Source organism: Neolamprologus multifasciatus, chromosome 12, assembly GCF_963576455.1.
Source record: "Neolamprologus multifasciatus chromosome 12, fNeoMul1.2, whole genome shotgun sequence".
NCBI lineage: Eukaryota > Metazoa > Chordata > Actinopteri > Cichliformes > Cichlidae > Neolamprologus > Neolamprologus multifasciatus.
In genome coordinates this window covers 19671852-19695267 of record NC_140450.1, presented here as the reverse complement: position 1 = coordinate 19695267, position 23416 = coordinate 19671852, and the positions used below count along the sequence as shown (strand labels likewise).

Genomic DNA, 23416 nt, shown 5'->3' with positions numbered 1-23416 from the left:
TTTAATCATTTAGCTTTAATCATTAAATGACTGTTTTCCTTGACTTTAGCATCAAGTCAGAAATTGAGGATCAGTATTCTACATGAAAACCTGTTGCTCTTTACTGAAACTATAAATGAGAAGTCAAAGGCTAACAGCAGGCAATAGACCAAATATTTTATTCAATGCGAGAGATCCTCTGTGGAAATGACTCAGCTATATCCAGCACTGAACCACAATGGCATAATAATCAGCAAGCTCAGACGACACCTATAAATAGAGCAGCACTCAGAGAGGTGAGGGTAGAGAGGAAGGAAAGGGGATAAAACAAACATTTTGTGTGCACAACAAAGCCTGTATGCAGCGATGGAAGACAAAAAAAAGACAAACTCATTCCAGAAAATAGGATGTTCTTTTATTTTCAAACTGGTATGAAGTGTTTTAAAAAGGATACTTGTGTGTCAAAGAGTCACAAAGGTAATCTTGAGGGAGTTAAGAGTGATAAACTACAGAAGGAGAATTATATACATACGCACACACACACAATTATGTGCACACAAATTTTAGCGATGACTGAAGAAACCCTGAGGATGGTTATACTTGAACGGCTTCAGACGATTAGGACCCCTGAATTGAAAGAGACAAACCGGTGGTCAGAGATAAATCTTTCACCAAATGTATCAAAAAGTTTCCCACTTCTTTCTCTAACTGTACCTGACAGTGCGTAGGCACATCTTCTCACGGGGGAACTCTCGCGGTCCTTCCACGCTGTCGTCTTGTCCTTCTGTCTCCAAATAAACATCCAGGCAGACGCACAGTCGTGCAAACTGATTGGTCAGGAGCTGGTGCCCAGGACGTGGTCCTTGTAGTTCGTTTTTGAACACGTTAACTTCGCTCTCCATGGCCTTAAAAGTGAAAAAGGGGAGTCAAAAAGTGAAAAATGACTTGTATTTATAAACAATCATATTGAGAGGTTTTGAAATGTTCATACTCTGAGGTTGTCGTCGGTGCGTCCGCTGCGCTCTCCCTTCCAGCTCAGAGAGAGGGAGAAGACAGGAGATATCTCTGGGTATCTGGGACTCAGCACCACTGCAGCATTAAGACGAGCTGAAAGGGACACAGATGAGGTTGCGTATAAAATCACATTCAAAGCAAACAAACAAAAAAAACCATCAGTAATATTCAGTTATGCTGTCAGCGACAGGATTTACCTGTGCCTCTTTCAACCACTCCCATAAAGTACAGATCAGTCTCCTTTGCCAGCCCAGCTTCAGTCACATGACGTGTATATGGAAATTCCTGCAAAAGAAAGGAAATATCAAAATCAGTCACACTCCTAACTAATGCTTTCTTTACATTTGAGTACAATCGTTTGACAATTTGCTTTCACTTACCAAGTACTCCTGGTAAGTGATTGTGGTCCAACGTGCCAAACGAGAAAGGATCTTGGCAGGAAAAAGGTGCTGACACTCGCTGGAGATGGGGATGATGCTGTGTTCTGATGACGGGAGCACAAACAAACTTAACAATCTCTTCATTACGATGATTCAGTGTGCAAGGCTGTAAACAAATAACATACCTAAAGAGGCAAACTGTCTGTGCAAAGCCAAGCGGGACTGGACTCGTCCCCTCAGCAGCTTCATGGTGTTCTCCATGTGGCTCGCACTCAGTGAACTACCCACGCGCACACCCTAAAAGAAAATTAGCAAAAGTTAACATTATACAGTTGTAACACATGGTGTATACTTGAGGTTAGCACACACGCACCTCCGAAGCGTCACTAGGAAAATGAAGTCCTCCGAGATTCTGAACCCACATGTAGGGATGGCCCAGCTCCTCCACATAATCGCCAAAGGAAATGATCCTAAAAATAACATAGGTTAATTCAGCCAGCTGTGATCCAGTACACACCACATCAACCATGAACATTACTTCCTTACCCGACTTTATCAAACTGGTAGCGATTCGCTGGATTGGGTGTTTCTCGTCCCTGGTCGCTGGTGTAGAGACAGCTGAGGAGAGTGTCTGACTTCAGGAGCTCCCTGGAAAAAAAAAAAAAAGAAAGAGTCATTGTTAGTTTTTTTTATAAGGCTGTCATAGTCAGAGAGCCAAATCCTTACGTTTACACACATACCCTGCGCTGATGGCCGTGTTGAGATCGGTGGAGGTGGACACTTTGGTCTTGACAGTCATAATGTTCAGATTCATCAGGTAGTAGAAGTAAAGATGGAGTACACTGCCATCTGTAGACACAAGGATGACAACACATGGTGTTACACTAATGGACTGCTATCTTAATCTTATATTCTCTCTACTCAATCTTTTCATTAATCCTGCCAGTGATAGCTCCTCTGGGTTTATATTACACTGCAGCGCATTACAGAGCAATAACAGGCCTTGGTCATGGCAGCAGCTAATGGCACCTATGGGATACCGGCTACACCGATGGTCATCATTCTCGCTCCACTCTCTGCAGTCACGGTGAACTCAGTGACACATTGTCACTCACTCACACCTACACCGCTCACTTTTTGCTTTTACTGCACTAGACCGAATGCTGCAGCTGGCAGCAGTGAGGATAACTAGGGAAAGGAGGGGCTCCAGAAATAAAAGCAGAAGTCAGACAAAGAGCGGTGATGAGAAAAACTGCTTACAAGATGTTGTAGGTGCTGCAGAACTACAAGGCTGCAAGCATCTTTCTCACCTCCATCCCTCCGCCTCCGCCCCCCCCTTAGGTAGAGTTACGCCTGCAATGCAGATCTCCCTATAATCTGTCACTGTATTCCATATATCACCAGCAGAGGGAACACAAGGGTCAAGTGGTGTCATGTCACAGCCACAGTTGCTTTGTTTCACATGCCATCTGATAGGTGTACAGTTGCACAGCACCATATATATATATATATGTGGTCACTTTACTAGGGTTGGAGCACAAAGGGGCTGCAAATATTTGGGTTGAAGGATGCTGTGTGAATACAGAGAATGCTTTTGCCAACAAGGACATGAAGCACACAGAAAGAGTTACCTTTACACTTCAAGTCTATGCTTAGGGACAGAGGGTGCCTCTTCAGCATCTCTCGCCTTTTATCATCCAGCTGGCCACCTGCAGTTGGCCTTCTTCTCTTCTGTTAAATGGACAATAAAAAGCAATTGAATAAAAAGACAAAAAAGAACAAATAAATAAATAAAAGACATAATTCCAGTGACATAGCATCTCTAAAATGTTAGCCCCCTGCAAGCACATTTAAAAAGAATACTGAAAGGAAGCCTGAAAAGCAAACAGTGCTACAGATGAGCTCAAACATGGAGATAGAACAAAAGAAATACACAGTATTTGCAATCAAATACAAACCTAAGATCCGGTTACAGTCACCGAGCCATTCTCAGTAAATATTTCCCAGAACATCCCCACTGCCACTCCAATCAATAGCTGCCACTCAATGCACGACAGCTATGGCTTCAGAGACAGTTCATGTGTCCAGAGCAGTGATTTGTATACTAACTAACAATAGACCTCAGTGTCCTGAGTGTGTGTGTTCGTTCATGAGTAAAGCAGTGCCTGATACTCACAGTTTTCTCTTGCTCCTCCTCTGCATCAGAATCACTCTCATCATCTGAATAAAACCAGAATACACAGTTTTAAGTTTGTTGATGAATCCCAAAATGAGTCGTCTGTGTGTTATACATAGATTAAATGTGTGCCTTTGTACCCTGGGAATCTTCTGGAGGTTTGGACAGGGCTTTGGCCTCATCTACATCACCACTAATTGAGACAATCAGGTTCTTGTCTGCAATAAAATCAAGGCGATCCAAACTTCAATCCTTTAAAGAAAAACTAATATTTTGTCTTGGAAAACATCATTGTCTCTCATCCTTACTCACCACACGCCTGGCCATAAGCATTTGCTTGAACAAACAGGACATAGAGAGGTGGAGGCAGATGGCGGGCAATCTCCGTCTGCTTCTGAGTCTGTTCAAAAGGCATAGACAGGAACTCCTGGACTGGGAGGGAGGCCTGTGAACATACATAGGAGGCATACGTGGTGTAAACTGTTGGCACAGCAGTTAAAAATTCACCTCAACAAGTACAAAACACCACCAAGCTTTTCTTTAGACTACAAACTATGAATTAACACAGCAATGATACCTGCATGATGGCATTAAGACCTGGCTGCAAGCTTCTCAGATGCTCCTTCTTCACCTCAATGCTCTTCTGAATTGTCTCCTTTGAGGCTAGTGATTCCTTGTATTTCTCTGCCAACCTGCATCCAACAATAGACTGTTAACAAGTGTTCAGTGTCCCTATTATCCATTAGCAAATTAGTTTTTAAACACAACATGCTGCAAATGCTTTGTGCAGGCACAAATCCTTCACTCTGCCTTGTGGTTTGTTTGTTTGTTTTTTAAATACCTCTTCCGTTGTTCAAGCTCCCAGTCCAGTCGCGCCAGTGTGAGTTGGTGGGGGTCATTTTTTGTGAGTTGAGGCCTGGAAATTTCTGGCGGTGCCTCCTGGTAAAACTCTTCTTCACTCACTAAGTCAATTTCTTCATGCTTAGACCTGGAATGGGGAAACGAGTACTTATTACTACTGGGAGACATTTATATACATTTCTGAAAAATGTATAAACTAAAAACAAGGGAACTAATAAGCAACAAACGTTATTCGAATTATTCTCTGTAAGTTAGGAAAACCAATGAGCAATTTTAAATGAAATCTTTTTTTTTTTAACTAACTTAAACTCCAGACACTTGCTGATCTCCTTCTGAAGATGCATGACTTCATACAGCAGATTTTGCAGCTGAAGGTGCAGCACATCGACTTTCTGTTTTGCCTGAGGAGAGACAGAGAGATTAAAGTTGACTTGCAAACTCTAAGTAAATATTTTTAGATGCATAATACAATACTGAAGTTTAATTGAAAATGTCTTAAGACTAACAAACTAAATCCAAAGGCATAAAAACCCTGATTGCTGACAAAGGCAGCTGCTACTGTTAGGTGCTACAAGGAAACCAAAGTGCTCAGTGGTCAGTTCTGGTTTTGAGGTCAGCACAAAGGAGACTTGAGGCAGCACTTTTTTAGTAAGCGAATGAAAGAGTGATAGTAACCTAAGCTGTTACTTGGTTTTACTTGAGAGTGCTTGAGACTTGCGTGGGAGTTACCTCGTGTGTCTGGTCTCTGCCTTTCTTTAGACGCATATGAGCAAGTCGATTGAGCTTTTTCAGATTCATGAAGTGGATGCAGCTCTGCATACGTTTCTTCTCAACCTCTGCACACTGAGGAGACATACAACCAGTCACCTTTCATTATTATTGAGAAAAGACAATAAATGTTATGGTGCTTTAGATATACTATACTACAAACTATGTGTAAGGTTTCTGCTGTACATGAATTGTTTGCCATTAAATCAGCATATAATGACACATTCTTACCCCGTCCTTAGCTCCGTTGGCCTTAAGCTCTTGGATCTCACTCATGAGATTAGCCAGACTCTCACATGTTTCTTTGTATTGGAGGTAGTCCTGCTGAGGGTCCCTGGCATCAAGCTCCACCTCCTCATGATACACACGCACATCCTGGCCAAAAAAGTATATAAATTAGTAAGTAAATATATTACATAAATGTATAATGTCTATCCCTACGTTGGGTGAGTGCTGAGTGTTTGTATATGTGTGCATGAGGGTGGGAATGCATGTCTGTGTCTGTGTGTGCCTGTTTGTCTGTGTCTATATGTCAGGTCGGGTCTTAGACTCCACCTCTCTGGGAACTCCCAGGCCCTCCAAAGTGTGGAGGCCTATCTCCCCTCACCACACTCCCTGCCGGTGACTGATGCCCTCAGGGGTCGGTGCATTGGTGGTTCTTGGTGTCCGGGGCTGGGCGCTCAGGTATGTACCAGCTCACTCCCGGTGGCTACTTGGCGGGGCCTGGCGCCTGTTAGGCTACTTGGCGGGGCCTGGCGCCTGTTAGGCCTCTTCCGGGGCGCCCTTGGGCCTCCGGCCTCTGCAGCTCGGTTCACTCTGGCACAGCTGGCTGCCGGCGGAGCCGGCGGGCACGCCGGTGCAGCCCCCTCTAGCTTCTGCCCGGTGGCTACTGGGTGACCCCTCGTCTGGGGATCCTCAGCCCTTCCCATGAGGGTGGCATGGATGCCCCTCCGGTGGTCCTCCTTGGGCTCTTGCACTCTGGGGCCTCTGGATGTCTGGGGCCTGGATCTCCTCCATGCCTGCTTCATGCCCTGGGGGACAGGGCTATGGCTCTCTACATCCTCTTGCAGACCATTACATGGGGAAACCATTTGAATACAAGCGCGCCGATCCACACAGGTGTGCACACGGGTGTTCACTGTTCGTAGACTTAAATCACACCTTTCTTGGCTGCTACTTCAAAGCACATTGTGCGCTGTCTGTCCTACGTGCTGCACAACAACATTCAGTATTTAGTATTTACTGCTGTTCACACTTAGCTAGATTAATGCGATGGTGTTGTGTTTAGTATGTTGCTTTGTTTTTTTTTTTGCTTGTTTTTTATTCTTTTTCCTCTCAACAGGTGATCCAGGAGATTTTTTTCCCCCTTTCTCACTGTCCCTCTCCCCTTCTGTTTTTCTTTTCCTTCCTCTTTCTTTTTCCCTTTCCTATCCCTCACTTATGTCTGTCCCGTCTGTAACAACTAAAAATAAAATAAAATAAATAATAAAAACAAAGGTCGATCAAATGGACCAATACGGCAATGCCATGATGATCCATTTGGCAAAATAAATCCATTGGTATCCTTGTTGGTCTTCAGACAACAATTCTGACGGCTAAAGAACCAAATGGGACAGGCAATAAAAACAAAACAAACAAAAAAAACATAAATGTATATTAAGTACAAGGTTCACACGGGGGTGGGGGCTGATAACACTAATCAGAAGAGGATGGATAAGTATAAGATATTAGTCATGGTTAAACTTGATATCATTTATTTAACTGCTCTGAGGGGTCTAAGTGTGACTAATAGAGATGGACCGATCCGATATTACGTATCGGTCCGATACTGACCTAAATTACTGGATCGGATATTGGAGAGAAATAAAAAATGTAATCCGATCCATTAAATATCAAAAAAGCACCTCACAAAACTTGGCGACATGGCGAGCCGGAGCAGTGTGGTCACGTGATAGAGCGGCTGTGTGTATTTGTAGCCTGCTAGCAAACATTTCATCTCCGAGGAAGTTATCTCAGAGAGAAGTAAAGCAAGTGTGTAAGTTCATCTCTGAATGTTTGTAAAGCATTCCCGCGTTAAGCTTAACAACCGATATATAGAGCAACTGCCTCTTCTCTCTCTCTCCTGCTGCTACTTCAATCGTGAAACTGCTTAATGATCAGCTGATCGGCTTTTCTGTCGCGAGTCCGTCTCTCTTCTTTGTTTTTGGCCCACTTCTCATCAGAAAGAGGAAACCAGCGGCTGAACAACAGCAGCACTATTAAGCTTGATAAGCTGTTGTTAGAATTTATTTAATATTACTTTCTAGACCAGGATCTTTTTCTATGCAGCTGGCTGGTAACTGCAGGGGCGGATCTAGCAAAGTTTAGCCAGGGGGGCCGATAGGGCATGAACAGGCAAAAGGGGGCACAAAGACATACTTTTCTTTCTTATTCTCATTTAAAATATCTAGCTTTTAATTATTTAATAATTATCTGAATCTTACACCCAAAGTTTTAATCTGATGTAAAATGTATAGAAGTCCATTACTGTATATAGTAACTGTTAAGTCTAATATACCCTAGTACTTTTTAGTAGTAGTACTTTTTCCTTTGGGAAGGTACCATCTGTGCAGTCTGCAATTCTGTTGAAGAAAGATGTTTAATCTATTTAATTATTCTTGAAAAATAATTTATTTCTGTGAATTTTTTTCACCCTGCATCAAATTAAAGTTGATTACCATTGATTAAGCATCATGAGGAAGAGGGTGGTTCCCTATTTTCTTTTGCTGGGAGTTTGCAACCCTATTAGTTAGGTTGCTTAATATTTCTGCTAAGTACTCTTTAAAATACCAGAATAGGGAGGATGGGGTAGGTTTAACTTTATTAGATTGATCAGTGTTGCTGATCTATGAAATATTTTGGGTGCAGTGTGGTTTTTTTTTTTATTTTTTATTTTTTATTTATTTATTTTTTTTTTTACATACAGGTATAACAGAATAGCTTTAGTGTTGTTGTTGTTTTTTAACTTGAGTATGAAACTTATACAAAAGCAGCAAGATATTAAAAAAACAGTTTTACTTATTAAAAAACACACTATATCGGATTCACATTCGGTATCGGCAGATATCCAAATTTATGATATCGGTATCGGTATCGGACATAAAAAAGTGGTATCGTGCCATCTCTAGTGACTAAGTTAAATATGACTTAAAGGTGATATAATTTGCATTTCATATTTTGGTCTATAATATGCTGTGAGATGAGCTGCAGTATAAAGGATGGATATAAAACACCTTTTTAAAACTGCTAATCATGCAAAGGTATTTCAGTATAGATCCAGAACAAAGACAGCATTATAATAATGGATTGGATTTATATAGCGCTTTTCAAGGCACCCAAAGCGCTTTACAATGCCATTATTCATTCACTCTCACATTCAGGCTGTAGCCACAGCTGCCCTGGGGCAGACTGACAGAAGCGAGGCTGCCATATCGCGCCTCCGGCCAACACCAGTAGGTGGTAGGGTAAAGTGTCTTACCCAAAGTCACAACGACCAGGACAGAGAGCCCGGGGATCGAACCGGCGACCTTCCAGTTACAGATACGCTTCCCAACCCCCTGAGCCACGGTCGCCCATATAAATCATATATTTATATTAATTATAAATTGCTGAAAGCTGTTGAGTGAACTCTAAATTTCTAAGGATAAAATGTATGATCCACATTATAAAACACACAGGCAGAATATACCCCTTCAGCTGGAACTGACCTCCTGGATCATTTTAACTGCAGCTTAAAAACTCTGAAAAAAAACTGTTTCCATTAAGGTTGAGGCAAAAACACATCATGGAGCACAACCAGTCTACAAAGGCATGTGGGGAGGAGATGCTAGCAGCTGCTGAGGTGCGGCCCAAAGACAAACGAGTGACTCAAACAGTTGTGTTCTCTTTAACAGGAAGAGCAAACTGCGGAAGAAAATTACTAATTCGAGTACATGCTGGTAAAAGGCGCTTTTAGCAAGTGATTAAAAAGTTTGAACACCCCATGTAGAAAATATTTTTCAATTTCACTTTTATTATGCAACAACACTGCGCAACTCCTGAAGAGTTACAAGGTTAAGATACTTTTGTTACTGTTAGACTAAAGTGTGAAGCAGGTATGTTATACTTTTACTTAAAATTTCTAGGGAAAACACAGGGATGTCAAACTCATTTTACATGGTGGGCAACATAAAGCCCACTTTGATCTTATGTGGGCCGAATAAGTGAAACTCCCCATTCTATCAGTGTAAAGAAGCTACATTTAACTGTTTGTCTACATGATAAAAAAAGTTGCTGTGAAAAGGGAAGAAATCTGTTAGCACAACACTTTGGACTTAAAATGTAAAAAATAAATGTTTAAGATTACAGAAAAAAAAATCTGGTAGCTCTTCGCCCAGATGCTCCGCTTTTGTGTTGTTAGCAAGTTAAGAATTATAAATAGCTTGAAGTGTACAATCAGGCCTGTGAGACTCCTTTAGACACTCAGACATATCATTGATATGTCAGTCAGATGCTGCTCATTTTACGTTTTTGCTCGTTTCTTCACATTTTCCCAACATGCTTTCATGTAAATCCAGCGCCCCTGTCTCTCTGTTGGTCTGTACCACTACACTAAGTAGTGTAAAGTAGTGACGTTTTTACCCACATGCTGTCAAACATGCCCTACCTCCACCCTGATTGGAGGATAACTGCACTGCCAACACTCATGGACATTACACCTTATTTATAAATTGTATTTCTGTTTATACTTCAATGCAACCAACGCCCCTACCTCTTTAAACTGTATTTATTATAACCTTATTTAGTATAGTTCCAACAGCACCCCCCCACTCAATGTGCAATATCACTGATCACAATGCACCTCTCAATGCACCTGCTAGTCAGATGGCATGTATGTGTATGTATATAGATGTAAGTGCGTATGTGGAAATATGTGTCTGTGTGTGTGTGTATTAGGGGTGCAACGATACTCGTATCGATATTGAACCGTTCGATACAGTGCTTTCGGTTTGGTACGCATATGTATCGAACAATACAAAATTTTTAATTTATTTTATCAACTTTCCTTCTGACGATGCTGTCTGTGTTGAGCGCTCAGTGGATCTGCGCTTGACAGTGCAGCCTAGGCGGAGTAGTCGAACCAGTTTCACTGAGCGCAGGGCAAGCTAGCGAGACAGAAGTTAAGCTCGTTGCAACATGGCAAATTGAACCTCCCCCACCCTCATTCAGATGTGGCGTTTGGATTTTGGTTTTCATGTGAAGTATGACCCTGAAGGTAAGCATGTCATGGACAAAAGTAAAACAGTATGTTGGATGTGCCACGCAATGCTCAATTAAATTGGTGGGAACTAGTGTGTTAGTAGGTTAGCTCGTTAACGTGTTGGCCGTCCAGCCCCACGCACAGGGCGATCTGTGGTAGGTCGTTAACCGAGATTTGCCGTGTTGTGGCGTTAACGTCATTTCAGATTAACGCTGACAGCACTAGTGGGAACACAACGAATATGACTGCACATTTACTCCGACATCATCCTAGTGCAAAGACAAGTGGAAACAGACAAAAACAACAAGCATGCATGCTAGAAACTTTACCCGAGTCATTTAGACAGCCGTTAGCACATGATTCTCCTTATGGGGACCTGATATGTTTAACCACTTAAGCCCCACGCCCCGTACAGGGCAAAAAGGAGGAGATCACGTCATATAAACCATTTCTACAACCACCAAACACACCGAAAACAAGCCGTGATTAAACGAGCAGTTACATAAATGCGCAGAAGTCCGCTAAACAAACAAAACCGAACCAGAAATTCTTCAGACTTCGTGTAACCGGCTAAAGATGGGCTGGTTAGCTTCCAGAGCTATCACTGACTCCACACACCAGGTTTCACCACGATCAGACCACAATTCACTGAATGAGCCACAAAAGAAGACCACAAAAACACACAGCAGCGCAAATGCGCTAAGACAGAAAAGGGCTTACCGTCCTGATTTCTTCCGTTATTTTTGCTGGTAGCCGGTAGCCACGTGATTAACAGTAGTTGCCATGCCTACCTAGCCTGCATCAGAGCAGTTTTCTGTCAACAACCTCCATTTTAGACCCACCTACAGACACGTGACTGAACAGACGCCACATGCAGTAAATTTGGGCCCACGTGGGTTTTGGCATCACAACGTCTGATTGGTTGACGTGCCGTGAACGTGGCATCGTCACTGTGAACCTATTGGCTCAAACATTAAAAAGAGGTGTCAATCACACAAATTGACCAAAAGAAACCAAAGTTACAGCCCCTCGGAGTTTAAAGGGCCAGAGGCCAATCAAACGCTCTATACGCGCCGCAGAAAAGGGCCGTTGCCATGTAAATGTGCGGTTAATTCTTCAAAAATATATATTTAAAAAAAGCATGTTTAGGCCTGTTAATAAAATTTATTAATTTCTGCTCTTTAATACCTAAAAAAATCAACTGGCATGGTGTCCAATTGTGTGCCAAAATTGGACATTTTTGTACAACGTCTGGATATTCATGTATTGACAGCACTGTAATTTTTCACTGTTTCACTTTAGAAACATAAATCTTTGCACAGATGATGTTTATATGTTGGTTACTGGATTTCTGGAACCAAATGTGATCTGAGGCATATTTTTCAAAGGGTTATATGCTAAAAAAATGTTAAAAAATTAGGCGAGGATAAAAGCTACTTACTTTTTCTGTGTTCCAGTCTCAGTAACTTTGACACAGTAATATCTGATTCAATATTTACACCTCTGATGAAATTTCCCAAGTGTTAGCTTTATTTTGATACCAAGATTGTAAGGACAGAGTTTGTAATTGCAGAGAAATAATCAATTAAATTTGGGCATTACATTTTCAAGCAGGAAGCTCAGAAACCCCCTTGGGGCTTAAGAGGTTAATATGCTGCTGAGAATATACCCCAGAAGAAGTGTATAGTATAGCTTTTATTTTGGAAAGAGCCATTTCTCTGTAATAAACTCTCTTTTCCAAAGATAAGTGATTCCTCAATCAGATATTAATTTTTTTTATTACTTTGTTGTTTCAGCAACATTAAATTTAAAAACTGTACTTTTGAGTTAAAATATATATTTATAATTTTAATAAATAACAAACTAAAAAGGCATGAACATTTTTTTGTATCGAAAAAATATCGAACCGTGACACCAAAGTATCGAACCGAACCGTGAATTTTGTGTATCGCTGCACCCCTAGTGTGTATGTATGTACGGATGCATATATGTATATATACATATATGTATGTATGTATGTATGTGCGTGTATGTTTGCAGGTGTATGTATAACTTGTACATATCTTTCTTGTGTAAATGTAAAATTGTCTGTTATTGTGTAAATACTTACGCTACTGTGTACTTCACATACATGGAGAGATGCCAAACTGCCTTTCATTGTTCTTGTAACAATGACAATAAAAAAGCTATTCTATTCTATTCTATTCTATTCTATTCTAAATACTTAAAAAGTATATGAGCTTTTCTTCCTTCTGTACTGAAAGAGTATTAAATCAGGATTTTGCGACAAAAGTGGAAACGACCTCATTAAAGTTAGAAATTAGAAATCGTGGGTTTGGGGGGAAATGACCCAGGTTTATTTTAAACAAGAGTCTCGCTGTTTGATTCAACAGTCTCTATGACTTCCATTTGAAAATGTAATTCAGATAGAAGATGTATTTGTGTAAAAGGACCACTTTAACTGTATCATCTTTAAAGGGCAGACGCTGCTTAGCACATTAGGGTCTAAATACTTTAATTTTAAAATGTATACTAACGTCTGTGCATTACTGCCCAAAGCCACTTTGATAATGACACAGGTGATCGAGGAGTCGTGTATCTTCTCCTCAACTTTACCTGTTGGTCCGCATCTGCTCGACCCCGCTTCATCTCCGGGGTTGCTCCTTCGTTGCGGAGAACCTTGGACTTTCGTTTTTTCAGGGCGTCCGACGACATGAGTAGCTGGATAAAAATGGAAAATATGACATTAAAAGCCGTAAATACCTTTCTGTTAGCAAGCTGGCTAATGTTAGCACTCTGCTACGGTAGTTCATTGGATAGCAATCGTTAGTTTTGCGGCTCATTAAACCACATTAAACATGTTAGACGTTAAATAAACGACAGGCTATGTTCGACTTTATATATATATAAATATTCACATACCTTCTTGGTGCAAAACCGTTAATCACGAACAAATGAACCAACTCGCTGCTCTCGCCGCAAAGCGCCTACTTCCAACGGAAGCCCTGACGTACCAAAACACCTCAAACAGGAGGAAGCAGCAGCAACTGCAGTGCCACCTTCCTGTTATCGTTTGTATCGCATTGTTAACGTTCACAAATAGGGTTTCAATCTGTTGAATAATGCTTAAAGCTACTCTAAAAACTTAACCTTAAAACTGCAAGTTAAGGGTTTGCTAACAATCATATCATGGATGAATATGCTGCACGTTTGTCTGTTCTTATGCACATAAATAAAAGCTAAAACTATTTTTGTGCAAGTCTTATTTTTCAAGTCATTCCTTTTTTCTATTAAAACCATTAAATGTTGAAAACTATGATCAGATCAGGTGCTTTTCAGTCCATTAAGGTTCAGCAGGGATTTCTTTTAGGAGACACTTTTCTTGTGAGACTTGTAGGTCTTTTGCCTCTCGTAAAGCCAATTAAACTGTGGGTATAAATGGTCACCTCCACACAGACCAATACGCTGTCACAGACAAAAAGAAAAATGAACAACACCAAAAATGTACTCCAATTACTTAACTGTTGATGTTACAATAGAAACATTGAAGGTAAGCACTGTTTTTGTATGTGTATCAAGAGGACATTATAATGACCGTGACCCTTAAGCAGCTTTTGTATAAAAATGTGCAATATGTGAAAACATCATATATACTTTTCACTGTACAAGTACAGCACTTATTTAAAATTCATTTTTGAGCAATAAAGAGAGTCAGCATGCATTCAAAAGTTATTTATTCACAATTCTGACCTCTTAGAGAAAGAGACATATGATAGAGAAGTTACTTAAAAACAAAAAATACTTCCTGTTTTCCTTACACTTGTCAGACCTAAATATGTCAGTCCACGCTCACTTTGCCATATCGATCAGACTCTGCAGAGATGTGGGTACCCAAGTCTTCTCTCCTTGCACAAACACCACCCCTCGATCTATGTAGATAACAATACGCCCAAATGTGTACAGCTGTTTTCCCTCATGTCGTTTAGCCACTAAGGGCATGAAAACGATGTTGTTCTCCTCCGCCTTGGCCTGGATGAGATCCTTAAAGTTAGTCGGCACACCGGCGCTGATCCCTCTGTGGGCCACGCTCTCAGCGTCCCTGCGCTCCTGCATGGCTTCATACTGGAAGTCCTTGCGTCTCTCTGTCTGTGTGAGATATGCAATGTTTTCCCTCGCTCCAGGTTGCATATAACCGCCTGAAATTACACGAAAAAAAGAAAGTTATACTTTAAGTAATACTCATTTTTGTGTGTTTATTATACATCTTCAGACTGTGGAGCACGAACCTATGCCTGAAGAGACCGCACGGTTCATGATGTCCAAAGCCTCATTGAATTTCTCTTTAATGAGGGGCTGGGCCAACAAGACGTCACTAAACATGCTTTTCCAGCCGAGGTACCACTTTGTGATTTCCTCATAGTTGGGACTGTTGCTCAGCCATGAACACAGGACCTATAATCCACAAAAAGCAAAAAAAAAAACCCCAAAAGGTATAAAATCCAAAAAGCAATTATATGAAACACCAAAATGCTCAGTTCTGAGTACATTTTAATTCACTGACCTGTAACCATTTCGTGAAAAAGTTTTTGTCAAGCAGAGACACGAGGCTAGAGGGGGACAGCATGCCCTCCCAGTCCATGACCCAGTGAAATGGCTCCATCTGCTGCTGGTGAGGGTTGATAACCAGCTCTTCCAGACACAAAGCTGCAGAGAGAAAGATCAGCAGTTGCATGAAGATATATCAGTGGGGCTACTTGAGAATGGAAACGTGGAGGGGTTCATTTTCATTCATGTCTTTGGCACACTGGTGCCGTTTCATGTCAATTTATAGCTTCTGTTCAGTTGTTTATCGTATTTACCAGGTTTAAACTGAGCGTATATGTTATAAATCCCCATCTTTTGAATGTCGCAATTAAAACATCCACTCTAGTCAAATAAATAGGTAACTGTACTTCTGACTTCTTACACCTGTGCCTAAACCTAATTAATGAGGCAAGGCTTGACTTTAATAAGAGGTTGGCTCTTCTCCTTCGATTTTCCTCCCAGCACACACATGACGTCATCACAGATGAAGACATACCTAGTTTAGGGATGATGTTTTTCACCATGAAGGCCTCCCATGCACCTGGTGTGAATACATCTTTCCACGGCTGTAGGATGAGGCGAGCTGAGGCGTCGCTGGGATGCCAGCGCTGCAAGGCGTTGGACAGTTTGCTCCTAATTGGCGGATAAAGAGGCTCTAGACGTGACTGGAGCAGAGGCAGCCAAGGGTGGATCCAGGAGTGGATAGGCACCGTGTCAGTTAAAGGGTTCCAGTTATCTACCTGTTAAACAGGGAACAAAGAGAGAGGTTTACATGTGACAAAACTGCCTTTGATACTGATGGAGGCATAAAGTCAGTATAGCATATAGTAAACAGTTTTTCACTCATAAATAATGGGAGCAAATCAAAAATATTTCTCTTTATCAGCGTGTGTGACTTGCCTCTCGCTGTAATCTGGGTAAGATCAGCTGCTCCAACAGGTGATCCAGTATCCACAGGGGCAGAAGAGGAGCCCACACTTCTACACAGTCCACCATCGGCCCGACCATACGAGGCTGCCAGCCTGACACGCAAGTCCGCATCACTGGGATCCACACTTCCCATAAGAGTCTGAAACACAAAGACCACACGCATTTTACAGACACATGTAGTTAAAAATAAAGGCTGGATCACATATAACCAACATTTATTCACATAAATACACAAAGCACAACCTAATATATGTTTGTATGTTCAAATTTACCTGTGATAAGGATCCATATTTGAATCTGGGCCACTGGAGTGCATATCCCGAGATTCAAGGATTGCTCTCCACTGACCAATATCTTCCAGACAGTAAGAGCTGTCCTGAAATAATAATTAAAATGTGGTAAAGAATTATTAACATGTAAAAAGGATGCAGTTATCTTAAAAGATATACTCGCAAAAGTGTACCTTCAGGGGGTCCCAGAAATGAAGTTTCTCTTTAAGTAACGGATGAACAACAGCTACAGCAAGGTCTGCTAAACCCATCATCTTGTATTCTTCATAATAATCTGTTTGCAAGGTCTCAAAGATGCGAGCACACTCCTGAACAAAGAGAAGAATCAAAAATTACTAAAATGATTACATGAAAACTGAGCAAGCACTCAGTTTCCATCCTGTTCTCACTTTGTCTCTGTTTCACAATTTTTGCACATGTTTTTATGTTGTTTTATTCTCCGGTTTTTAAATGATTTTCTGACAGAAAACTGCTTTGAAACTTTACACCTAATACAAAATTCTAAAAAGGTGTAAGTGCTCAGTCCATTCTCTTTTTATATGCACCTGCAGAGTAGGACCCTCCCCTGGTGGTGTCTCCCCAGATGGAAAACGCTCGACTAATGCCAGCACAGCTTCCATTCTCTGGATGGCATCTTGCTCCGTATCCAGTCTGTTCTGCAAGGCTCTTGACTCGTGGCTCAGAGAAACAACAACATCTTTTTCATGCTGCAGACGTCTGGCAGACTATACCAGGGTTATATGAAAAAAAAAGAGAGAGATTAAAAAAATAAATAATAAATATCTGCTAAATTATAAAGGAAGCCCCAGTTTGCTGATCTAAGAAGGACGCATTATCTTAGTTATAGCCAAATATATTTGGAAAAACTATTTTGGTATCCTCATACCTGTAATATGTCCTGTTCTGTAAGGTCTATCAACAGCTGAAGGTTATGTTCAAGCTCAGGGAGCGCAAAGCATGATCCCTTCTGATCCCGAGTAGACATGCTTGGTGGACCTTCATCAGGAACACTGTGCTTGTTGGATATCTGACTGTAACTGTAGTACACCTTCTGCTCTCTTCCAGTCATGTCTATCACCTAGGCACCAGGGGCCGGTATGGGGTAAAAAAGGTTAAAAACAAAACAAACAATAATAGCAGAGTGCATGTGCTTATATAGATACACCAAACAACTTCACCCATAGAGTCTAATACTGACTACAATTAACTTTAGCTGCTAAAGTTTGTTGTAAAAATACAGCCAAGCCACAGTGCCCTTATAACACACCTCTGAGAAAGGACAAAAAAGCACTAATACCTTGACCTGTGCCAGCTCCCCAGCAGATGCTGCTGTAGCCCGCCCCGCCACTTTGCCTTTAGCTCTGAGCTCATCTGCAGTTCTGTAGGAGTACTTCGGTTTCTTCTTTCCCGCCGACCCTGCAGGATCCTTACGCCACTGGCCCAGCTCCTTCTGGAACTCCTACATCAGCACGAATTTAGATTAATGTAAAAAAATGACTCTACAATTCAACATCTGCTTACACATAGAAAAAGGAAAAGCGCATTTATGTGCACACTGTACCTTTTCCTCCTCTTCATCAGAGTCCACCACAGGAAAATCTTGGAGAGACTGCTGGGTTCTCTCATTTCCATAGGCTCCGACTGCCCCCTTTCCCTTACGAACCTTTGCTTCAATAGGGTTTACAATACCTGCAGAAAATGAGAGTGTGGAAAAACAAAGTAGATCAGCTCTGAAATACACACAATACTCTTAAATACTTCATTAATGTGGCCTTCTCAGCCTTTCCTACCCTACCTTGAGCATTCTTTCCCAGGCCTTTTCCTGGTTGGTAGCCCATTTTCTGCAGTAGTTTCTGCCCAATTCCCCTAGTGTGTTTCTCCCAGCTGCCAATGCCGTGTCCAGACTGTATGCCACCTGCAAACCTCTGTGACTGATTCCCACGGAAATTACCCTAGCAAAACAATTCAGCATATAATTGTTCCTATAAACTGCTTTGAGATATTTATCTGCAATGTACACACATACAAATCACACATAACCAAATTTACCATTTGGAGTTTTTTGGGTGCACGAGAAGGTGGAGGAGCTGCAGGACCATCATCATCAGAGTCATCAGAGCCTCCTTCCCCTTTCAGCTGTTTCTCCTCTGTTGCCGTCTTTCGCAGACCAGCACTCACAAAGTTCACTGGGACAGTGTAGTCTTTAGATCTAGCAATGAAAACACAGACAGCAAACTCAATCTCCTACTAATGGCAGACTTTAAAGTTGTGGGCAGCAGCAAAAACAAACTCATGCCTCACCTCTTGCCACCAAAGCTGGGCCTCTCATCTTCGTCTGAATCCCTGTCAGCCCAGATGCCGTAAGTGGCCTGTTCTTTGGTCTGCCTGTGTCTGTGGCGGTCTGGGTTGAACTCGTTGGCCAGGTCCCAGTCTGTCACCTCAAAGCTCTCAACCTCAACACCCTCCTCCTCCTCATCTCTCCGCCCATATAGGTGTGACATGGACATCTCTGGAGATCATAATGAACAAAATCACAATTTAAAGAAATGTAAAAACTATGCATAAGTAATTTCAAATAACTTTGCTCTACTTGTGTAAAGGTTTAGGTAAAGCCCTTTGACATGGGATCAGAATAATAAAATACATCCATCTCCATAGCAACGGATCAAACTCAATCTGTTTAAAGCAATAAGTTGTAGCTCAGAGCACAGGGAAAAACAAAATCAAATACATTATAATAAAACATAACATTTTTCTTATTCCAGCTGTTCTCTTTAGAGGTCGCCACAGCAGATCCTCTAACCCTGTCCCTAACATCCTCCTCTAGCACAGCAACACTCTGCATGTCCTCCTTCACTTCCTCTATGAATCTCCTCTGTGGTCTTCCTCTTTTCCTCCTGCCTGGCAGCTCAATATCTTGGATTCCATAACAAACAACTCTCCGTCCTCGTCGTTACTTTTACACCCATCTCTCTCTCATCCTCTCACATGTCCTCTGTTCTCCAGAGCATACCTCCAGCAGTCCAGGCTCTTTCACCTGCTCCCTACTCTAACTACAGACCGTAACGTTATCTGAGAACATCCTACCTGACCTCATCTGTCAGCCTGTCCACACTTTGAGGCTCTATTGCTGCAGATTCCAGATCAGCAACAGTGTCGCAAAAACTAGATCGGTCTAAATTTAAAGTAAATTTTATTTTATAGAGACACGTCTTAAACATACACATCACTATCTCAAATATTTGGTTCGCTAGTTGACACTAACGACACCGAACAAATTCATCTCCGTGGAGAAAACGCAATGTAAGCTAACGATAACTAGCTATAGCTAAGGTTAGTTACCCTCTACAGCATGAATGTCTTGCTATACGTAATGATCTCGAGTGTTGAGAGCAGTGTAAACACCATGTTCTCTAACGCACCTGAACAGTTATATAAAGGTCGGCGTGGAGATCAATTGGACATGCTTTCTTTCAAAAACGACGAGAAGTAATCCACACTAAAGCTCCTTCGTTTAGTGCACGAAAACACAAGTACTTCCGGTATGATGGTGTTACACCAAAATCTGTACCCCTGTAAAAAATTTCGTTGGTTCTTAGTAATGACTGTTGGCGTAGAAAGGGCAAAGATGCGTTTATCTCATTGACTTTGCGAAGTAATGTTCGTTTCAGTAGTAAATAATAATAATAATAATAATAATAATAATAATAATAATAAAAAAGACGGTATATAAAACTCAGTTTTGTTTTTTCTCCAGGTTAATAGAAATATTACATACATTCATATTACATCATACTATTAGTTTAAAAAAGCTTCATATGTTAAATATATCAAATGCATTTTTAAAATGTATTTATTTGTTTATTTAGTTAGAAAAAAATGTGCCTACCCTCTTTCAGAATTTTATTTTATTTCGTAGTAATTTGAGGCAATGTTTGAACATGAATACCTAAAAATTATTAAAGTTAAAAGTCTCAGTGACTTCACTATAAAAGTGAATCACGATCTGTAATTTGGGACACACTGGTTAAATAAAATATTAAATAAGTACATACAAAAATACATAAAACCACACTGCAAAGTCCTATATGAGAATGTATTAATAAACAAAATTAGCTAAAAACAACGGGGCAATTTCTAGTTTGCTTCACAATAATATACATAATTATATATAGTAATAGTATATTTAAAATAAATACAAAAAAAATAATATCGCAGTTTCTTTAAATCAACCGAGCTGTGCATTATTTCTATAGTAATGACCGTACACCACCACCAGGTGGATGTTATTTGATGGACTACAAATTTGGCGTAACGCCGGAAGAGGAAACGCGTGTTACACCCAAAATATTCCCACATGTTGGTCACTTGTCTACTGAAGGGAAAAAATGCTTTTTGTCCTTTGATAATTGGGGGATAATATGCAGGGGTATTGGTGCTAAGTTAGCATAAATGTCGGACACCGGAGGGGAGTGGCAGGTGGCACGGCGACGAAAAGGTGCGTCGAGGAGCTCAAAGTCTCTTCAGGTGTCTGCAGCATGCGGCCAGGAGTCGCTGGACGTCGGGAAAACCGTTAAACGCATCAGAGACACCGTGTATGAAATTCAAGTATAGCTCAGCAGCAACACCTCGGACGTCTCATCTTCACCACAGTCCCATAACTCTGCTTTTATTTTACCTCTGCAGGTCTGAACTAAGATGCGAAGAGTTTTGGCACGATTGGAAGGGTAGGTTTTGCTTTGAAAGTTGGGGTTACCACTAAGCATCTGGCTTGCAGCTGTGTATGTGTTATTGTGTTTCTGCCTTTAGAGCAGCTCTTGGTGGCGGCATCAGCATCTCTTTCAAAATCTCCAGCGGACAAGGACGCTGAGGACCAGCCGGAGCGGATCCCCAGGAGATGCCAGCAGCTGGAGTGTGTGTGTTATGGCCTCGGTCCATTTGCCTCCTGTGTCTCAGCCCGTTACCAGCTTGCCATGTTGCTTCTTCTACTGGAAGCAGGACAGGTCAGGGGAGGCTTCATCATCAGTTAGATGACAAACACTCACACCCGACCCTGCTTGTTATACATATTCTGTGTCTCCCTGTTAATATCTTCAGATTCCTCTAAAGGACTGCTCTGTCTATGATCCAGTCTTCTCTTCTGGAGAGAGAGATGTTTTGAGAGACCTGGGTCTGACTGTACTCTCAGAAAATGAGGTCAGTTGTTGCTCCCTCATGTCCTGGTAATTAAGTGAAACACTGTTAATAGGCATATACTAAAGAGAACTGTGTCATATAGTACATAAAACTTTACAGTTCATCCAAATGTCAACTATATTATTATTTACTATCCATTTTATATTGAAAATGGGGACTACAAAATTGTTTAGGGGAGTAGACTGTGCAAACAGTGTGTGATCCTGTGTGTCTGTATTGTTCAGGAGGGGAAACGTTTGGTAGAAAAACCCACATTTTTTTACCTGATGCATTGTGGGAAAGCCCTCTACAACAACCTTCTGTGGAAGAACTGGAGTGCACGGGGTCTCCCTTTGATGATAATCATCGGAAACAGCTTCAGTGGGATGAGGGATAGGTTTGTACGAGACGACACGTAGACGATGGAGTCAACCTTTAAGCAAGAGCAGTGGAGATGAAGTTGACATCTGTCTGTTTCCCCAACAGAACGATCGAGAAAGAGTTTAAGCGAGACTACAGCTACATCAGTAAGGCTGTGGATTTTAGTGTGGAGAGAAAGCTTGCATGCCCATCTCATCTGATAGACGTCTTCAATGACACAGCAGTCATCACATTTCCTTCCAACAGCCTTAATGGACTCCCACAGTCTACCTGGGCAGCATCACCTGAACCACGGTACCCACACAGCCCTGATTTGGAGATTATACTGAAAGAAACTCGGAGCTGAGGCAGGAGATGGATATAGGACATGTTTTATTGACTGTTGTCAATCATATGACAAGTTGTTTTTTTTTAATGGACCTGTTGTACTTTTACTTAATTATATATGGTGACAATGATGGGTTTTCATATTAAACATCAACCAAGTTTCAGAGTTTTCCAGTGAGCTAAAACCTCAGGCATCAGACTGCCCTAAACTAAGACCATCAGAGAACCTTAATTTGGTCAGTTCCAGATGTATGGGACAGAAGCCCCACCCACTTACTGTTCAAACCCTGTTTGTAAGCAGAAGCAAATCAAAAGAAAGCTGGCATAAAATGGAGGGGAGCTAAAACAGCTTCTTTACAAACAGTGACAAATTGAGGGGCTGGGCGTGAAGGCCCACTATAAAACAAGGATTATTTTGAGCTGTGGACCATGCAATCTATTCAAGAAAAGCACAAGAATTAAAAATTGTTGGAACAAATCCTGCTCATAATGTCTGACTTTATTCAGCCGTAACAAATTCTTTAATAGAACTGTAACATTTGTGTCTGGTCCTGAATTAGCTATGATACACCCAAAGTATGCAAAAGAGCATATCTGAACACACAATGTTGAAGCAGGTGAGATTCAGCAGCAGAAGACCACATCGGCTGTCACTAATGTCAGCTAAGAACAGGAAACTGAGGCTACAATTCACATAGAAAATGATTTGCATGGATCCGTTCTGCCTTATATCTACAATTCAGGCTCGTAGTGTTGTTTGGGAGATTTTCTTGACACTTTGGCTCTTTAGTGCAAACTAGGCATTATTTAAACACCACAGTGTGTGCCCATCTTCTGATGGCTGCCTCAATAACATGTCACAAAGCGCAAATCATAAACTGGTTTCCATACCCTACCAAGCAAACACGTATTAGCATGTTACAAAAATTTAACTTTTATCAACTCCACAGATTTTATTTATAATCACATTAATGGAAATTCTCATAGGGTTTAACTGTTATATTTGTAATTTAAGTATATAAAGACAATAAGTTGTATTTCTTAGGTTTGAACCAATCAGATTCAGTTTTATATAGTATAGTAAGATTTTATAAAAGCTAACCCTTTTTATTTTACAGTCTACCTTCCAGTGCTTCAGCTCACCTGTGTACAAATAGAACTTTAAATTTGAACAGATGCATCCTGATTTACAGATGAATAGAGTTTACATCATGTGAATCTTAAAATTCTAAAGTCATGTCATGTAAGTGCATTAAAAAACCTGAAGGCACAC

At 41.1% G+C, this 23416-nt stretch overlaps 3 protein-coding genes across 3 annotated transcripts; 1 reads left to right on the top strand and 2 right to left on the bottom strand.

Moving 5' to 3' along the window:
- Positions 1-372: 372 nt before the first annotated feature.
- On the bottom strand, positions 373-13513 carry thoc5 (THO complex 5). Its single transcript, XM_085179740.1, has 20 exons — positions 13379-13513; positions 13073-13177; positions 5410-5553; positions 5140-5253; positions 4714-4811; positions 4391-4537; positions 4127-4241; positions 3862-3994; positions 3690-3767; positions 3550-3593; positions 3005-3104; positions 2114-2222; positions 1920-2021; positions 1747-1843; positions 1559-1670; positions 1374-1477; positions 1191-1278; positions 971-1086; positions 694-884; positions 373-606 (listed from the first exon to the last, which is right to left on the bottom strand). Exons 2-20 carry the CDS (start codon positions 13169-13171, stop codon positions 543-545), a joined length of 2055 nt encoding a protein of 684 aa, XP_085035866.1. The 5' UTR covers positions 13172-13177; positions 13379-13513; the 3' UTR covers positions 373-542.
- Positions 13514-14175: 662 nt separating this feature from the next.
- Positions 14176-19830, bottom strand: tfip11 (tuftelin interacting protein 11). Its single transcript, XM_085179735.1, has 15 exons — positions 19683-19830; positions 18562-18769; positions 18310-18469; positions 18056-18212; positions 17822-17949; positions 17558-17719; positions 17147-17338; positions 16806-16985; positions 16434-16568; positions 16243-16346; positions 15937-16109; positions 15537-15776; positions 15018-15160; positions 14743-14908; positions 14176-14652 (listed from the first exon to the last, which is right to left on the bottom strand). Exons 2-15 carry the CDS (start codon positions 18765-18767, stop codon positions 14306-14308), a joined length of 2493 nt encoding a protein of 830 aa, XP_085035861.1. The 5' UTR covers positions 18768-18769; positions 19683-19830; the 3' UTR covers positions 14176-14305.
- A 753-nt stretch (positions 19831-20583) lies between these two features.
- Positions 20584-22578, top strand: srrd (SRR1 domain containing). The gene is made up of 6 exons (XM_085180137.1): positions 20584-20855; positions 20947-20987; positions 21070-21263; positions 21358-21456; positions 21681-21832; positions 21922-22578. Exons 1-6 carry the CDS (start codon positions 20713-20715, stop codon positions 22160-22162), a joined length of 870 nt encoding a protein of 289 aa, XP_085036263.1. The 5' UTR covers positions 20584-20712; the 3' UTR covers positions 22163-22578.
- Positions 22579-23416: the final 838 nt, after the last annotated feature.